Genomic DNA, 17,269 nt, shown 5'->3' on the forward strand with positions numbered 1-17,269 from the left:
CATTTTCAAAAGTTATTATTATTATTTATTTCTTGAAGAAAGAACAAAGATGTATAGAGTAATAACTAGTGTTTGTTCATAAAAGTCGCATAGTAACACTGAGAGTTTGCTCCTTGAGAGTTATAAATTCTAAGTCCTTGTTAGACTCGGAGCATAATTGATGATCGGTATCGGAATAATTTGCACCTATATGCCACGGAGAGGGTTTTGTGTTTATCTGTCCCTAGATAATTCTTATAAATTGTCAGGATTTCTATGTTCATTTTCGGTTTAATTTATTTTATTTTACATACCAGCAGAACAAGCGTTGTTAATCAGATTCAAGTAAAATGTATTAATTAAAAATTTACAATAATTATTTATTGTAAATTTTGAAAGGAGAGCAGCTCAGCTGTCATGACTGCTAGCAGCTCTGACATGAAAAAATAAACACAAACATGAATAAATAATTATTTTCATGAAGCAAAAGAGTGCGATCTTCAAATTTCATATTTTTTTAAACTCTGGATATCATCGTGGAAAATCAATAGTTTTTCCTTACAAATATTTGTATTTTACATATGAAATATTTTCATTAAACTTTATTTAATAAATGTGTTTTTCTGAATGTGGTCCTTTTATTCAAAAGTGTTAAAGTATAGAAGACTCTTCTATTGCACTGATTCGTAGGTCCCATTTTTTGTTGTAACCCTTTAATTTGTTCTATCTATTTTGACCATCTATCATTACTAACTTGAATTGATACTTAAAAAATGTTCAAAAAGTTTATTATTTGAACTCGAATTAGTTTTTGTTTAGTTGCTAATAATTTCCTATTATAATATATTAAATATTAGTTTATTTTGAAACTTTTTTCTTCCTTTCACTTATTGGAAGAAAGGTTGAGTGATCTAATACTCATCAAATTGTATTATCTGTATTACAATGTTAATCATTCAAAGTTAATTATATCGTCTTTAAAAATTTTATTTTATTAGGGAATTCATCCCTAATAAAATAAAATCCCTCTGTATTTGGTTGTCAGCTGTCCAGGGCTCTGCCCCACACAATTATTGTTTTTTTTATTTATTTATTATATTTTTTTTTTTTTTGAATATTTAGAAAAAATCTTATTAAAATTGTTCGGGGAAAAAATTTAAATGTCAATAATAAAATTTTTTGAAAAAAAACTCCACAGCTAGTCTCAATAAATGTAATTTTTTTGGAGGAAAAATTTCAAAATCCACAAAAATTAATTTTTTTTGAAAAAATATCAAATATTACATTTTTATATATAAAAATTTCAAAATTTCATAGATATTCAAAGAAAATTAAATTTCTTTAGAATAATTTGTTATTAAATTTTTGGAATTTTTTTTTTTTTTTTATTCTATTGCTTTGGAATTTTTTATAAAAAAAATTAAAACACTAAATTTCCAAGTAAAATGCAAATATTCTTTAATTTGGGGTGCTACAGACCATTTAGCCAAACCTTGCGGACGCCCCAGAATAATTTCATATTTGGAATGAATTGGCCCTTTTTTCTATAACTTTTGAAAAGAAAGGTTGCGATATACAATAAATGTAACGACGTGATAATTCAATGACTATATCACCTAACCTCGAACAAAAGAAATTTATTTATTTCACGGGAAAAAATATATTTTTTTGTATGCATAACCTATTTGACTATAAAAAGCGTAAGCATTCTTATACTTTGTAAATGTTTATACTCCGATTATTATTATATTATTAAAATGACGATGAACTATACCAAAATTCACTTAGATCAAATTTCATCTTCTTCTTTTGACTCTTCCTACACATGTAACCCCTTAAATGCATTAATGACGACTCGGTTATACTTAGAGCATAATACTATGATATATGTATATACATGCATTGCATAGCTTTGAAAAACTTTGAAAGAACTGTAGCTTCTACATATATCATACGCGTCATGTATACTTTTTACATAGATCCCCTTTATTACATCACGCAACCTTTCTTGCAAAAAGAAACACAAAAAAAAAGGGCCCAAAATCTGGTATTTAGCCGAATAATCAATCATACCAACTGCTATTCATTTCTTAAGTCCTAACAGACTATCATTGTCGTCTTATTATTTATACACCATTTTTAAAAATTAACATATATACATTTTCCTGCACGAAAAACTACCCTTGAGAAAATTGCCCGTATTTTGTTCAAACTTCATGAAAAATAATAACACATAAGAAATTCGCTTAATATTATTTATGACAAATACCTAAAACATATTTGTTGGTTCCATCCCCCGAGGGAGTACTTTTAAAAGTGAGTAATATTATCGCAATACAATTGCCTTGCAATTTTTTTAAAATCAATCCAATCTTCTAAGAAATTGATCGAGGAATTGGTAAGAAGGAGGTGGGAATAAGGGGCTTAGGGCCCCTTAAATTATGGTTGAATACCCTCCTCCCTCGGATTGGCCCGTGGGTAGTGTGAGATTGTAAAAATCACCGCCAATACATCCAAGGAACCACCCCTGTAATACCCAAAAATAGTTCAAAGCCTTCGGGTTATCCATATTTTATATAAAAAAGCAATAGTTATTTCCAGAGAAATTTATTTTTCTGGAAATGAAATAAGATTTCATATATTAAAATGTTTGAAAAATAAAATGTTTTATTAAATTTTCTAGTAAAAGCAAAAGTTCCTAAATTGGGGGAGCTACAGCCCCTGCAGACACCCCTGTCTTTTGTACAACTAAATTTGTTTATAGTCCTTATTACAAAACACAAACCCTTATGAATATTAAGAAGCATCTTATTTGTTGAACATAATATAGACTTTTGTATTAAAAAAGAGTAAAAACAATAATACTTGTGTGAAGGGCTGTAAAAATCTTCCATTACATACGTACATACATACACAATATTGTAGGTATATGGATCGGATTTCTTGCTGCTTTTTAACATATTAAGAAATGTTTTTTTTTTCTTCTTCTGCTTATTTTTATTATTGCTTTACTACACATTTAGTTGATTTAATAATAACGTTGAATAAGGAAGGATAGAGTGAAAAAGTGATGAGGATCATGGCCATAAAGGATGGAGTACTTTCATCACTATTAATGAATAGCCATAGGTGGGATTAATTTTCCTTTTAGGGACATACGTGTACTTATATTAGAATGACCAGTGGCGTCCATTGGATTATATTTGTATATATATATATATATATATTTTTTTTTTAATTTAAAAAAAAATTCAAAATAAACTTTTTCTCGCAAAAAATCAAAAATTTTGGAATATATATTACACTTTTGGAAAAAAAAACAATTCAAAAATCCGCAGCTAATCACTTTAAAAAAAAATTGGAAAAAAATTTCAAAAATTCATAGCAATTCACAAACAATTAAATTTATCAGAAATTTTTTTCAAAAATTCAAAGTTTTTATTAAAAAATAATATTTTTCGGAAAAAAAATTATAAAACTAAATATAAATTATAAATATTATTTTTTTGAATTCAAAAATTAAATTTCAGTTATATTATTTTTTATTTTTAAAACATTACATTTTTCTTAAAATATTTCAAAAATCCATGACTATTCGCATAAAATTAAATTTTTTGAAAAAAGTTGATAAAATTCATTTCAAGTATTAAATTTTCTATAAAAAAGAAAAAAATCCTTAATTTGGGAGGGGTTCACCCCTCCAGCCCAACCCCTGTTGACTCTCCTGATGACCAACCGTTTTCTCTTAGCAGGGCATATTTGACACATCAATACAAAAGGATGCCTTGATTACATTTGTATTCTTCAAGAAATTATTTTTATAAACCCTTTGAGTGTGTTGTGTTTTTTGAGTTTTATCAAGATCCTAAATATGTTTTCTTTTCAAAGAAGTTAGGAATCAAAATTTGTTGATATTTTAATGCCCCCTAAAACTGACACTCTTTTAACTGTTACTCATATATACTTACATGACTTCCCTAAACATGCAAATTATTATCATTTCAGATCTCAAAACTACGATGTGGAAGCCCACAACTACGTGAACGATCCTGACAGACTCTCGAATTTGGATGGACAAAAGACTACATTTTCTCTGCGGAGAGATTCCCTAAGTTTGAGCAATGTGCTATCTACTTTATTACGGAAGCAGTCGGCTAAAGGTTGTTCTTTAAGAGGCGGCAGCTGTAGCAAAGGAGGAGATCATCAATTACTCTCCGAGGAGCAGGGATCCTCCTGTTCTTCTTCCTATGTTGGGAAAAAGTCCGAGAGGAGTAAAAGCTTCAATATAAAATGTGATAGTAAGACGTCCCCTTATTTTGAAATTGAATTAATGGAGGATAAACGTCGAAGAAAGTCGTTGGATGGATATAATCGTCGATTATCCATATCGGAATATGCTAAAATGTTTCCTGAATTACTCTCTGAGTCTTCAGAGTCTATTTCTGAAACGCCCAAAAAGTTGATCAAGACACATTCAATGAATGGAGGATCCTGTTTTTATTCAGAGTCCTGTGGTGGATCCACTATTAGTTATAGAAATAGGAAAAAGGTGCAACGAAGCATTTCCTCTGTCTCTGAGCTCATTGCTCCTCTTATGCCCAAAAGGTAATTATATATCATTTAGGTAATATATTTAGGACGTAGTTATGTAAAATGCCAATTTTTCCTTTGACCTGCTTTGATACAATCCAAATATATTCATATAGTTATTTCCAAGGTTGTGCCCGTATCGTTCCAGCAGTTCTTGAATCGGAAAAGGCTATCAAACAACCTTTCATCCAAAATATAGCAGAAAAATTGCCCCAAATTATCCTTGTAATTAGCCAAATAAGTCAACCATACCAACTACTATTTGTCTCTTAAGTACTAATAGACTATTATTGCAAGTGTTTCCCAAACTTTACTATGACCAGCCCCCCCCCCCCTCTAGATGAGGCTCCTTTTATACAAAACATGTGTAGACTGAAATCAATCCTCAATTCTCCATCTTCCTTCATCCCCCCCCCTAAGGCCTCACGTCACGGTGCCCACTTTAATCACCATTGTCTTAGTTTTCGGGTCCCCTGCTAGAACTTGAGGGACTCCACACACTGTGTATAAGGATGCTGAGGCCCTGATTGTATCTAATATCATTTCTTGGGCTAGAATTTTCTAGCGACGCCCCGCCCCTTGTTTTAATTGGTTGTTACCAAACTGAGCCTGAAAAAAAATACCAGAACGTAGACCAATAAAGCTTAACTGAGATCGTATCCGTTGAACTGAAATAACTGGATACCGAGACAGATAGAACCACTGAACCGGGCAGAACCTTTATTATTTAAAAAATAATAATTTTGGATACATTTTTATTTTGTATATTATATAACTTATAATATTAGATTCCAATCATAATGGATCTCGAATGATAATTAATATAGTAAGTATCTCAAAAACATAACTTGGATAAGTTTTACTTCTACTACACATAAAGATTGAAACATGATCATGAGTAAATAAATCATCTGAATTCGAATTTGAGATTCATATACTTACATACATAAATTTACCTATGCCTTGATGAAGGTCTTTTATATTTTAAAGGAACAAAAACAAAATTAGTACATATGTACATAAACCTATAACTACATACAAAATTGTGCACATAATTATGCAAAAATGAAATTCATAATTCATATTATGGAGGATTGGGATGGAGCGCAAAATGAGGGCCTGAACACCAAAAAAAAAATTAAAGGGCGTTTATTTTCCAAATATTTATTTTAATGTTGGACTAAAGATAAACCAAGGTGGCGAAACGATGTGTTTGACAAAGTTTTGCCATTATCGGTCAAGCGGTTCAAGAACCGCTTAAACAGGAACCAACAAAGTCGAACTGAGACCGTAATAAATTGATTATCAGTCTTCATTCTTGTGCTTTTTTTCCTAAATAGAAATTATAAATAAAACGCAATATACATATATTATTAAAAAATAATTAGCTTTAATCAACAAGGCAATTTTCTGAGGGTTTTTTTTTGTGCAATGGAAGAGTTTTTCAATGATTTTTTACAGTTTTATCTGAGTTTCAAATAGCTAAGGGCTTCTTATGGATCTGGAAAAGTGGTTTTAGGCACCAGGCGGTGTAAATAAAAAAGGTGGCGTAGATTATGAATCCAGGTCCGCTACTAAGCATGTCGGGGCCTTATAAAATTTCATAAGCCAGGGGTTCCCAAACTTTAATATTCCAAGAACTCCCTACACTAATACATTTTTAGCTGAGACCCTCTTTATACGAAACATGTGTAATATGTATGTATAGACTGAAAGCAATACTCAATTCTCCATCTTCCTAAGACCCCCCCCCTAGACTCCCTACTTTGAAAATGCCAAGGCCTCCCTACACTAATACGCTTTTAGGTGAGGACCCTGTTATACGAAACATGTGTAATATGTTTGTGTAGACTGATGGAGAATCATCAATTCTCCATCTTCCTGTGCCCCTTTCCTACCTTTTCCTCACGGCCCCCACTTTAAAAACCATTGTCTAAAGCAATCATAGCTTTCGGGAGCCCTGCTGGAGCTTGGGGCAATACGTACTCAGCGTATAAGGTAGCTGCGGCCCTGTTTGTATCTAATATCCTTTCCTGGACCCCAATTTTCTTATTTCAAGTATTAATTTTTTGGAAAAAAATTCAAATATTAAATTTGTTGGAGAAATTTTAAAAAAATACATAGATATTCACAGAAAGTTTAATTTTTGGAAAAAATTTGAAAAATTAATTTAAATTTCATATATTTAATTTTCTAGAAAAACCCAAAATTTATTTAATTGGGGGGTGGCCTACAGCGGACGCCCCTGATAGCCGTAAACTCATTTTTGGCTCTTTTTCTTTTCGGACAAGAGTTTGTGTAATTCAATAAGGGCAAAAAGTTGGTTAGAATGTGCTGAACGCAAATTCTTCAGAAATTAAGGAGTGAATGTAAAAAGTGTTATGGAGTCCAGCCCTGACATTATTAAAATGTAATGGATTTAGTAACAGGGGTGTCTGCAGAATTTTTGCTTTTTAATAGAAAATTTAATATTTGAAAAAAGAAATTCCAAAAATTTAATTTTTGAAATTTTTTCCCAAAAAATTTAAATTTTTTGAGTGAAGCTGTGTATTTTTGAAATTTTTTTGTATACCTAAAGATTTTTGAATTTTTTTTCTAAAAAAATAAATATTTGAATTCTTTTTTTCAAAAATTTTTATTTTTTGTAAATAGTTGTGGATTTTAGAAAAAAAATTCCATAAATAAATATGTTTTAAATTTAATTTTTGAATATTTTTTTTTCAAAAACTTTATTTTTGTGTGTATTTGTTGATTTTTGAAAAATAAATAATCCAAAAAATTATTTTTGGATTATTTTTTTAATCCAAAAAACAAACCCCCTTCGCCAAAATATAATCATGTGGACGTCCCTGAATATGCACTCTCTCGCAACCTTTCATTTATGTACCAAAAATGAAGTTTTTATTAAAAGAATGGGAATCATAATAATAATTAAGAGCCAAACCAGGAAGAAACTACATAATAATAATAATAATATGTATGTATAAGGTGAGGCATGTAACTACATAATATAGGTACACACATGTACGTACGTACCTTGTTATGTTATGATGTTACCTTACTTTAACAAGCGAGAGTTAAACCTTCTTCGAAAAAACGGAAAAAAAAAAAAAAAAGATTCTGAGTGTATGTACCTTATTATTTCATGCACGCCAATAATAACAAAAAATAAAACCAAGGCACTTAGGAAAATGGGCGAAATTTTCAGTTTTATTTGTGTGTAAGTGCAAGATTGTGTTGTGCCTCCTCCGTTGCTTGGTTGCATTATCAAAATGTGCGGTAGTGTGTTTTGAATCCTTTATATCAATATTTCATTATTTGTTTTCCTTTGGTGAGTTGATCAAATCCTGCCAATGAATTATCTACTTTTTATATAAATCTGCATATATACATGCATAAAAAGTATTCATAAGTAAAAGTTGGCAAAATAATAAAAGTATAATATAAATAGATAGATATTATATATGTTATCTAACTTTCCCCGAGTGTAACAAAGAGAAACCAGGGTAACGAAAGAAATACCTCTTTAGCATAATCATAGCAGGGCTTGACTCGTCCATACTATTTAAAGTTGCTTCTTTCTTTTTGATGAACTCCAAAATTGGGATGTTGGAGCATTGGAGCATGTTGTATCCTCCATGCTCTACTTAGTATAGTGTGGCTTCAAACTTGGCCTTTAATAATTACATATATATATATATATTATATTTTAGTGATGATATAGTGTCCACACGACCCGAAGGAGGTTATGAAGATATACCAGAGAGACAAAGGCGGCCTCATTCCTCTTGGCTTGATGAAGCCATGCCCTCTCTTTTCTCAGATAGATTATCCTCGAGCCCACTACCTAAAAAATCTCCACTTCACTCATCATCCTCAACTCTCTCTTCCTCCTTTTCCACTCACTCTCCTCCAGCATCAATCAATTCTTCAACATCATTGAAAACAACGAATACGGAGACGCTGCCACCCTCCTGTTCTCCTGGACTATCTCGTACCCAGGAACTAGAAGACTATGCCAAACAGTACGAGAACTACTATTCTAAAAGAATTCTAAGTAATCGATCCTCTAGAGTGAATAGCATGTATGGCTCAGAAAATGGGGATTCCGTTGTTGTTGAGAGAGGGTTAAAAACCCAGCAGCAGCAGCCACAACAACACCCTCAGTACAGCTCCATGTCTCTTCCACGAAAGCTCCCCCCAGTTAAAACCCTAGTCTCTGCCTTTAATGATCAAATCAATCAGCAGCGATTAAAACAGGAATCACGAAGGGGAATATTCAAACTGAGGGAAGTGGAGAGGGAGGAGGATGAGATGAACGTAACAGGAGGAAGGGTCCTCTATGGGACTCTACCCAAAAAGAACAAGTCAAATATGGATCTAAGGGACGAAAATCATTCTTCACATTTCTCTACTCTTAGAAAAGTTCCCCGAAAAAGTTCTAGGCGAGACTCCAATTACGTGATTGTCGTAAGAGCATTCAAATAAATCATGGTAGATATTTATTATGTTTATTTAATTATATGATATTTGTAGGAAAAAGATGAGACACCACTAGGAGAAAAAGAAGAAGACAAATTATTGCAAAAATATCGGAAAAAGTCCTCTGAGCCCCTCTCTACAACTTCAAGCAACTCTTCTCTGTAAGTATCATTAATCAAAATAGAGGAGACTTAATAAATTCAGGGTCGTGACTAAGATTTTTTTTTCTAAGTGTTTTGAACAAAACCTTGACCATTTTTGACAGAATAGACTACGATTAATTTATTTAAAACTATGACAAAAAAAATGTGTAAAAAATTTAGCAAAAATAATGTAATTTGATTTTTTGAAGAAATATTTTTAGGGGGGTAGTAACGGGGTTAGTAAGAACTCCGTTATTAGTGTTATATCAGTCGTAGGATCTCCTTATTAGTCTTCTTTTTTTTTTTTAATCAGTCCGATTTTTTAAAGCATTCAAATGTCCTAAGGACTCTTTCGGTCCTACGGTCATAGCTATCTTTTTATTTTCTTCACTCATAGTAGGATTAAAGAATATAAAGACTAAGAAAATAATCAATGATAGCTAGAACCTATAAAAATACATTCTCGTTACATATCTCCTACAGGTATCTCGTCTCTTTGAAAGACGTTATGAATTATAATGTAACTTCAGCGACTCAAATGACGTAGTTTGTAGTAACTACGTCATTTCAGCTGTTGTAGTTTCCACAAAAGATAAGGACCGATCCTAGAATGGACAAATTTTATTAGGAACGAACTTCTTAGTTTTTTTAGACCGATCTAACACAACCCAGGGGCGTTTGCAAGGGGAGGAAAATTAAGGAATTTTGTATTCCTACTTGAAAATTTAATAATTGTAATTTTTTTTTTTTAAAATTTTTTTCCAAAAAATTTAATTGTCTGTAAATAGCTATAGATTTTTGAAATTTTTCTCCTGAAAATTTAATTTCAAATTTCTTTCAAACAATTTATATTTGATTTTTTTTTTTTTCAAATTTCAAATCCAAATTTTTTCTGGATTTTTGAAATAAATTTCAAATTTTTTTGTTTTTTAAGCTTACTTTTAGAACTTTTTTATAAAAAATTAATTTTTGAGAACACCCTCGAATTATAGAATTTTTTTTCCAAAAAATTTATTTTTTGAGGATACTGTGGATTTTTGAAATTTTGTTCCAAAAAATTTACTTTTTCAATTTTTTTTTCAGAAAAATTTTTGAATTTTTATTTTTTTCCAAAAAGTTCAAAAACCAAGTTACCCCCCCCTCCCAAGAAAAAAAAATATATATATATAATCTTCCGGACGCCCCTGCTACCTCTTAATTTACTTTGGTAACAAGTAGGACAGAGTTGCAGGAAGCCGTTCTCAATATTGTCAGTTATTTTACTCTTGTTGGTTCAAAATAATATGGATTTGAAACTAATGGTAATAAATAATACTAATAAAATAAATAATAAATAATGATAATACATGGTAAAGATTCTTGAGATCATTTTTAGAATCTTGCACGCTTTTTTCTTCTTTTCCCCCGTTTCTTCTCTTCTGCTTGTATGTACCTGGAAGTTGGAATAGTTGTTACTTAGTAAACTTATTATTATTTGTATATATTCCGTGTGTTCCCTCCTTTCCACCATCTACTACTAGTACTACTACGACTACGAGTCCACGACTACCCTCCAATGATGATTATGATAATGATGAGTTAAGCAGGAGCAAGTAAAGTCATTTTACTTTATATTTTTTGCCTGTCATCATTCAAGGTGTTTTATTTTGTTTTGTTTTTTGTGACTTGTAACCATATTGTTGTTGGAGTAGGGAGACGCGACTCGACGACTTTGAACCATTTGTTCATGATAATCATTATGAGAAGAAAAATCAATGATCATCATGTTCTCCCATGTCCGAGTTGTATTTTTGAATCATGGAAGAGGAGGATCTGTGAGATAATTATTTATTATTATTTATATATATTATTGTACTATATGTACAATGCATGCAGTCTTGTAGTTCTATGCCATGGTGTTCGACGTCTCCTTTGTCTACTAAATAATAATATTATACATAGTACATGGTTGGTTGGTTGGTTGGTTGGGTCTTTCTTTCTTTACTTCAAAGGAAAAAAACTGGTTATGATATTATTCGTTGTTCTTTGATATTGAGTGATGGTTTGATTTAATGGTAGTACATATTTCTAGAGGGTCATAAGAGTGAGTGAGTGGCTGAGTGAGAGATAAAAGATTCCGTGGATCTGTGTCTAGAGTTGCATAAAATCTAGGTTAAGAAAAAGAAAGTTGAATTCCTTTAAAATAATAGGAAAAACAACAAGAAACTTTAAAGAGTACATTGCTCCAAAAGCAAAAAAAAAACTTATTATTAGCACCTTATTGGCATTCACATTTGAGCCCGCTTTATAAAGGAGAAGAGACAGCTTCAATTCTGATTCAATCTGTCCCGGTAAATGTTCAATAATACATATTATATCACACGACGTTACTTGAGTGAGTAACATAAAAATTTACACCATATTGTTTTGTCAGCTGTCGATTTGTTTCCTTATTTCCTCTCGACATTGTTCTGACTGTTGATTGGTTGAATTCGAACTAGCTCTTGTTAAGGAGCTATGAACGATTCCCAACTATTATTAAATAATTATAATTCTATAGTTGGGAAGAGGGACTAAGGGCTAAGCAATACCAACTGATTTTGGGCCTTTTTATGTTTCTTTTTGGATAAGGAAAGGCTCTGAGAAACTATAAAGGTAACGGCGCGATAATTATCATCTTCCTTCTTAATTCACTTTCCAAAATAGGAAAGGAGATGACTCCGGGAGTCGAACAAAATGGGCAGAATATTAATTAATTATTATATATCATCTATCAATCATTGACTGTACATATTATATTTAGGGATATGAAAGTGGTATAAATCCTTTTGAATGTAAACATATTATGTAAATGTTGACAAATATGATCGTCGACACATTTTATTTGCTACAGATAATATCACTATGAAAACTATTAAACTCCTCCCTGATCGCTAATACGTATGAATTTTCAAAATAGGGAGAAATAATTAATAAAAGCACTTATGTCTTGCTGGTTATCAACCTATACTTTTTTTAATGTATGCTCACGAGGAATTCGACAATTTTCACATCCCTAATTATATTGTATAAAAAATAATACCAAATATTGAACTAGTAATAAAAATAATATGAATCTTGAATCTCAACTCGTTTCGATCCCTCTTGTTCTCAACTTTATCTCTCATTTCTGACTTTTTAGGAGGAGGAGGAGGAGAAGTGCTGCTGACCCTGCCTGTCCACCTGAGCTATCCAAGGGAAGTCAAGGAGGAATCAATAATAATAATAATAATAATCAGTGTGTCACCGCATCTTTGGAAAATGCTCAATCTCTTTCTCCGTGTGATATGAATGCCTCAGAGTTGGAGTCTTGGCGTCGTCGTCAAGAGGCTGAAAGATATCGTATACTCAATCTTGGAGAGGATTTGACTCCCCCTAAATTACCTCCGAAGAAACCTCATTTAAGAAGTAAAGGAACATTTCTCCTCGAGACGGATTTTGATGAACCTCCAACTGTGGTTTCGAATAATGTTGCTTCGTCTTCCTATAAAAAGCCTCCAGCTCCATCACCTCAGATCACACCGGTCTCTTCTTCATCAGATTGGGATCTTCACTCCACGTCCTCCCCAGATAATGATTTGCCTCAAAGGTAATGTGTTATTAATACATTGTAGTACATTCTTCATACTTACTTGTCCCTCTTGGGGTCTGTTGAAGGAAGCATTGATATTCAATTGCATTACATAAATGTTATTTTTTTTAATTTGAATTATAATATTCATTTTACCTCTCTCATAATCTGCTCCCGAGCCGTGAAATAACTTTCTAGCCTTTCGCAAAAATTATATGTATTTGTGACTGACATTCTTATTATACTTGGATAATTAGCATTCATTCGAAGTTTTGTAACATGCAAAGAATGCGATTCAATACCCCCACAGTCTCAACTTTAGAAAAAGTATCTTCGAATCTCAAAAAAGAAGATTCTAATTGAAACGACATGTTGTATTTTTAACACAAATGTATAATATTAATTATTATTGCACACATAAATGATTCAAGCATTGTATCCTGTATGTAAAATATGTACGATTATGTATGTAAAGTTGGAATTATAGTTTACACACAGAGATATTGAAGTGCAGGCCTGAACTAATTACATATTGAAAAGCAATGATCTTTGCTTGTTCTGCGCTTGATACTCCCTCTCTATCTATCTTTCTAAAAGTATTTGAAAAATTTGTGCAATAAAATTAGAAAGTCAGGGGGGATAATTTGAAAAACTAAGACTCAGTAGTTTAAACGTTGTTTTTTAGATTATGAAAGAGTAGTAGAGACGCTTTTGACTTTGTTAGTTTTGTGTTTGAGGTAGTTATGTGATTTGAAGAATTTATTTAGTCCATTTGCAATAATTTAATTAAAATAATATGTCGAAGCGTAGTGTATTCCACAGTCCTTCTTTCATGGAGTTTCGTGACTCTCATTTGGACCTAAAAGCATATTGCACTCTTCCTCGAAAGTCCAAATTAGCTCAAATGCTGCCGCCGTTGCCACATCCCTCCTATGTAGTACGAACAGGGAGCTTGAGGCGAACGAAAAGAAGGAGGAATCAACATGAAGAAGGCGAAAAAGATACCTTAAACTTCCCTACTACAGAGTGTCCCACATATATTCTTCAAACAGGATGTTTTAGGTGGATTGGAAGGTGATGATGAAATCGAGTTCTTAGCACCTTCTTCGTATTTTACGTGCATACTCTCATGTACATACATTAATATGCGAGAAAGAATAAAACTTTCTTTTTATTCTTAATTAATATCTTTTGATTCATTTTGAGATAATATACATATGAATCGTACATATCATACGTGAAATATAATGACATAATAATATATATAATTTATTCTATGTATTATAATCATAATAGCAAAACTTGTAACACTAATTTAATACATAGGTACTACAAAAACAATATTGATTAATTATCGTCAACTCTATCTGTTATTCTTTCAGGACATATCATAGAGACTCTTTTATGGCACATAGACGGGACTATGTTGAACAAGATGGATTGAATGAAAGTAGTCATAATAAAGATGGTCAAATGGGAGGATGTAAATCAAAAGATGAACAAGTCATTTTTTGTCAAGCTGAACAACTACAACAGACAACAGTTGATGCTAACCCCCATCCATCTGAGCAAAACTCTAGTATTTCATATTCTGAAAAAGAGTTGAACAAATGTTCTACAGGAGATTTAGAATTGTCTAATTTATCTTTATATTCCGGTAAAATACACATCATAAGAATTTCTTTCAGCACAAATTTATATAAACTTTTTCAATTCATAGATTGGGAAAAGAACGTTCAAGGGAGCCAACAGCAACAGCCTTCCTCCAAATCAATGAGATTTACTTCGGATGCCTTAAAAGGAATACGGACTCAAAAGACTGGAGGAGGGCATATTAGCAAATTATCTCCTCCGCCTCCAGTTGCTCCTAAACCTTATAATCGTTCTCTTTCAGAAAAGGCATCAAAAGATGCCAATAGTGTCAAATTGAATGCCATACCCTTGTCTTCTTCGTCATTTAACGTATCTGCTGGAGTTAATCATGTAACAAATTCTCAAGGCCTCGTTCTTTCACATATTTCAGCTCCAGTTATTCATTCTTCCAAAAGTACACCTTCATTAAATTATAATAATGATGCTCAGGTACTATTAGCAAGGAAGTTATCTCACCACCTGCACAATTCAGAGAACAAAAGAAGCAACAAGCTCTTAAACTCAGAAATGTCCTCCTTGGATAAGTGGAAACGAAGTATGGACTCTTTGGATACAACTAACTCATCCATTTTATCGTCCAATTCTGCAAATAGTCATGTACTCAGATGCATTCGTTCCAATCTTCCACCACCACCACCACCTTCTGAAATACGAACTACCAAAAGCGGAACTCTGGCCCCTTCAAGTCCCGGTAACTTGATGCTTGAAGGCTTTACAGATAAATCAATGTCTAACAATCGTACAAGTACTTTGGATGCTCAAAATCAAATTACTCCTCCAAAACACTGTCACAGTAATAGTGATTCTGGTCTAAGTTCTTTGGGGGGTCGTACCTCCACCATGAGTCCGGTATCTACAATATCTTCTGTCTCATCAGGATCTTCAGTAAGCTCTCGTACAAGCTTAAGATCTGCATCAATCGTGAGTTCATCGACACTTCCTGGAGAAGGAGTGAATAATTTGATTGAGGAAGAAAGGGGTGAAGAGTCTTCAATTAATACCATAGATACCCGTTCTAGTCCACCTCATCATCATGATGTATTTATCCCCAAAATGGGTGGTACCACCTACTTGAACAAGCGACAGAGGTTTCAAGTAGAAATCGACTGTGAGAAGATGTTTCAAGTTTTTGTGAGAGCTTTAGAAACTTCCTCCTCATCGGAGATCCTTCAAAAAAATACTTCCATCCATAACTTGCATTCACTTTTTTGTAAGTCTGTTTTGATAATTAGATTTGTGTATTATATATTTTAATTATTTATTCTTTCTAAGTTACTTCACCCAATCAAAGAAGCCTAATTGATTACGTTGACGGTATTTTGGAAATAGTATATGATGAAAAGAATTATTTTCATTCTTTGGATGAGTCTAAGATTAAAATGGAGGAATCTCTTACAGAGCATAATACAAAAGACATTAAAAATAATTCAGAGTAATGATTCCTTATTTTTTTAATACTCAGTGTTTGATTTTTGTTTTTGATGACAAGTGTCTTATTAGTGAACTATTATATTACATTTTATATTTTTATAGTAGGTCAAATATATTGTCGAGTAATGCAAAGTCCAATGGATCTCTGTATACTTCCCCTTCTTTGTCTTCTCTTTTTCCTTCTAATAATTCTGAAAAAGACGATGTTGAGTTTGTAAAGGTATGTAGGACCATATGATGGAACCTCATGATTTTTTCTTTTTTCTTTCTTTTTTTTCAGGCTGAGCTTTTAAAAAGAGTAGATCAAAAATTAAATGCTCTACGAGCAGCACAGCTTTCCCTCAAGGAGGAAATGAATCTGAATGAAGAGCTGGGGAAAAAAATAGCTGAAGAAGTGAAAGGATTGGTTAGTCCTTTGGAATACGATAAATTTGATCTTCACATTCAGGAAATGGACAAAATATCTAATCTTTTGTTAGGCCTCTCCGGTAGGCTTGCTCGTGTTGAAAACAACCTTTTAGCTCTCTCTTCAGATCCAGAATCCAAGAGGAGGAGCGATAAAATGTTCAGGATTCCTTCTGAGACAGAAGTGAGATTTGTTTTTACTGTCTTTAAGAAGTTATTCAAGTCAAGTGTTAATGTATTTTTATGATTATTTTATAGAAGTGTTTATTGGTCAAAAAGGAGAAATTAGTGGATCAGTTAATGGAAGCAAAGAAACTCAAACAAAATATAGATCGGCGCTCAAGCATGGTCTCTAAAATTCTTCGTCAATACATATCAGATGAATCCTATTCCGATTACATACAATTTATCAAAAACAAAACAAGGCTCATCATGGACTCTAGAGAATTATATGACAAAATCAAATTGGGAGAAGAGCAAATATACGCTCTCAGAACTTCATAAACTTCTCCATCATTATTTTTTATCATTACCATATATAAGAAATAATTGAAGAAATAATAATAGTAATATTTAATCTTCTTTTTGGAACATTAAAGCCTGTAGGTATGGATCTGAAAGAAAGGTTTATTATTGGAATGCTGTGATATTCATACATAAATGATAATATGAATAAAGTATATATTTATACATACATATAATATATATATATATAAATTTGTCAATGTTCAAATAAAACAATATTTTTTTTGTACTTCATAGTATCTTACTTTATGAGATAAGAGCTTTGTATTTGTGACGTCGTTGAACCGTTCACCCTTTTCAGTTCTTTTATTGCACTGATTTTGGGTATTTTTTTTTAAATTCTATAAACATATATCCAGGGGTAAAAAATATGAAATTTAAAGATTGCACTCTTTTTCCAATTGCAACCTGAAAGGGATTTTTATTTACCAAAGCTGACATCACTATTCTTGAAGAGAGAACAATAAGTATA

At 31.9% G+C, this 17,269-nt stretch overlaps 1 protein-coding gene and 1 long non-coding RNA gene across 6 annotated transcripts in view; one reads left to right on the forward strand and one right to left on the reverse strand.

The window, feature by feature from the left end:
- The window catches only part of LOC121118303 (uncharacterized), a 58,236-nt gene extending 41,210 nt beyond the window's left edge, over positions 1-17,026 (forward strand). The window contains exons 1-11 of one of the 5 annotated variants that reach the window (XM_040712878.2): positions 2,984-3,108; positions 3,985-4,584; positions 8,283-9,039; positions 9,106-9,212; positions 12,355-12,801; positions 14,166-14,440; positions 14,504-15,646; positions 15,709-15,868; positions 15,970-16,087; positions 16,148-16,456; positions 16,531-17,026. In XM_040712878.2, the coding sequence (XP_040568812.1) occupies positions 3,050-3,108; positions 3,985-4,584; positions 8,283-9,039; positions 9,106-9,212; positions 12,355-12,801; positions 14,166-14,440; positions 14,504-15,646; positions 15,709-15,868; positions 15,970-16,087; positions 16,148-16,456; positions 16,531-16,776 (4,221 nt within the window). In that variant the 5' untranslated portion in view covers positions 2,984-3,049 and the 3' untranslated portion in view covers positions 16,777-17,026. Of the gene's footprint in view, positions 1-2,983; positions 3,109-3,984; positions 4,585-7,775; positions 7,901-8,282; positions 9,040-9,105; positions 9,213-12,354; positions 12,802-14,165; positions 14,441-14,503; positions 15,647-15,708; positions 15,869-15,969; positions 16,088-16,147; positions 16,457-16,530 lie in introns of those variants that run through there. The other 4 variants (XM_040712877.2, XM_040712881.2, XM_071888243.1 and 1 more) reach the window with 4 other exon arrangements.
- LOC121118305 (uncharacterized) lies at positions 10,266-11,594 on the reverse strand. The gene is made up of 3 exons (XR_005864392.2): positions 11,451-11,594; positions 11,059-11,341; positions 10,266-11,006 (listed from the first exon to the last, which is right to left on the reverse strand). It is a non-coding gene; the product is annotated as an uncharacterized lncRNA (long non-coding RNA).
- Positions 17,027-17,269: the final 243 nt, after the last annotated feature.

Source organism: Lepeophtheirus salmonis, chromosome 5 (genome assembly GCF_016086655.4).
Source record: "Lepeophtheirus salmonis chromosome 5, UVic_Lsal_1.4, whole genome shotgun sequence".
NCBI lineage: Eukaryota > Metazoa > Arthropoda > Copepoda > Siphonostomatoida > Caligidae > Lepeophtheirus > Lepeophtheirus salmonis.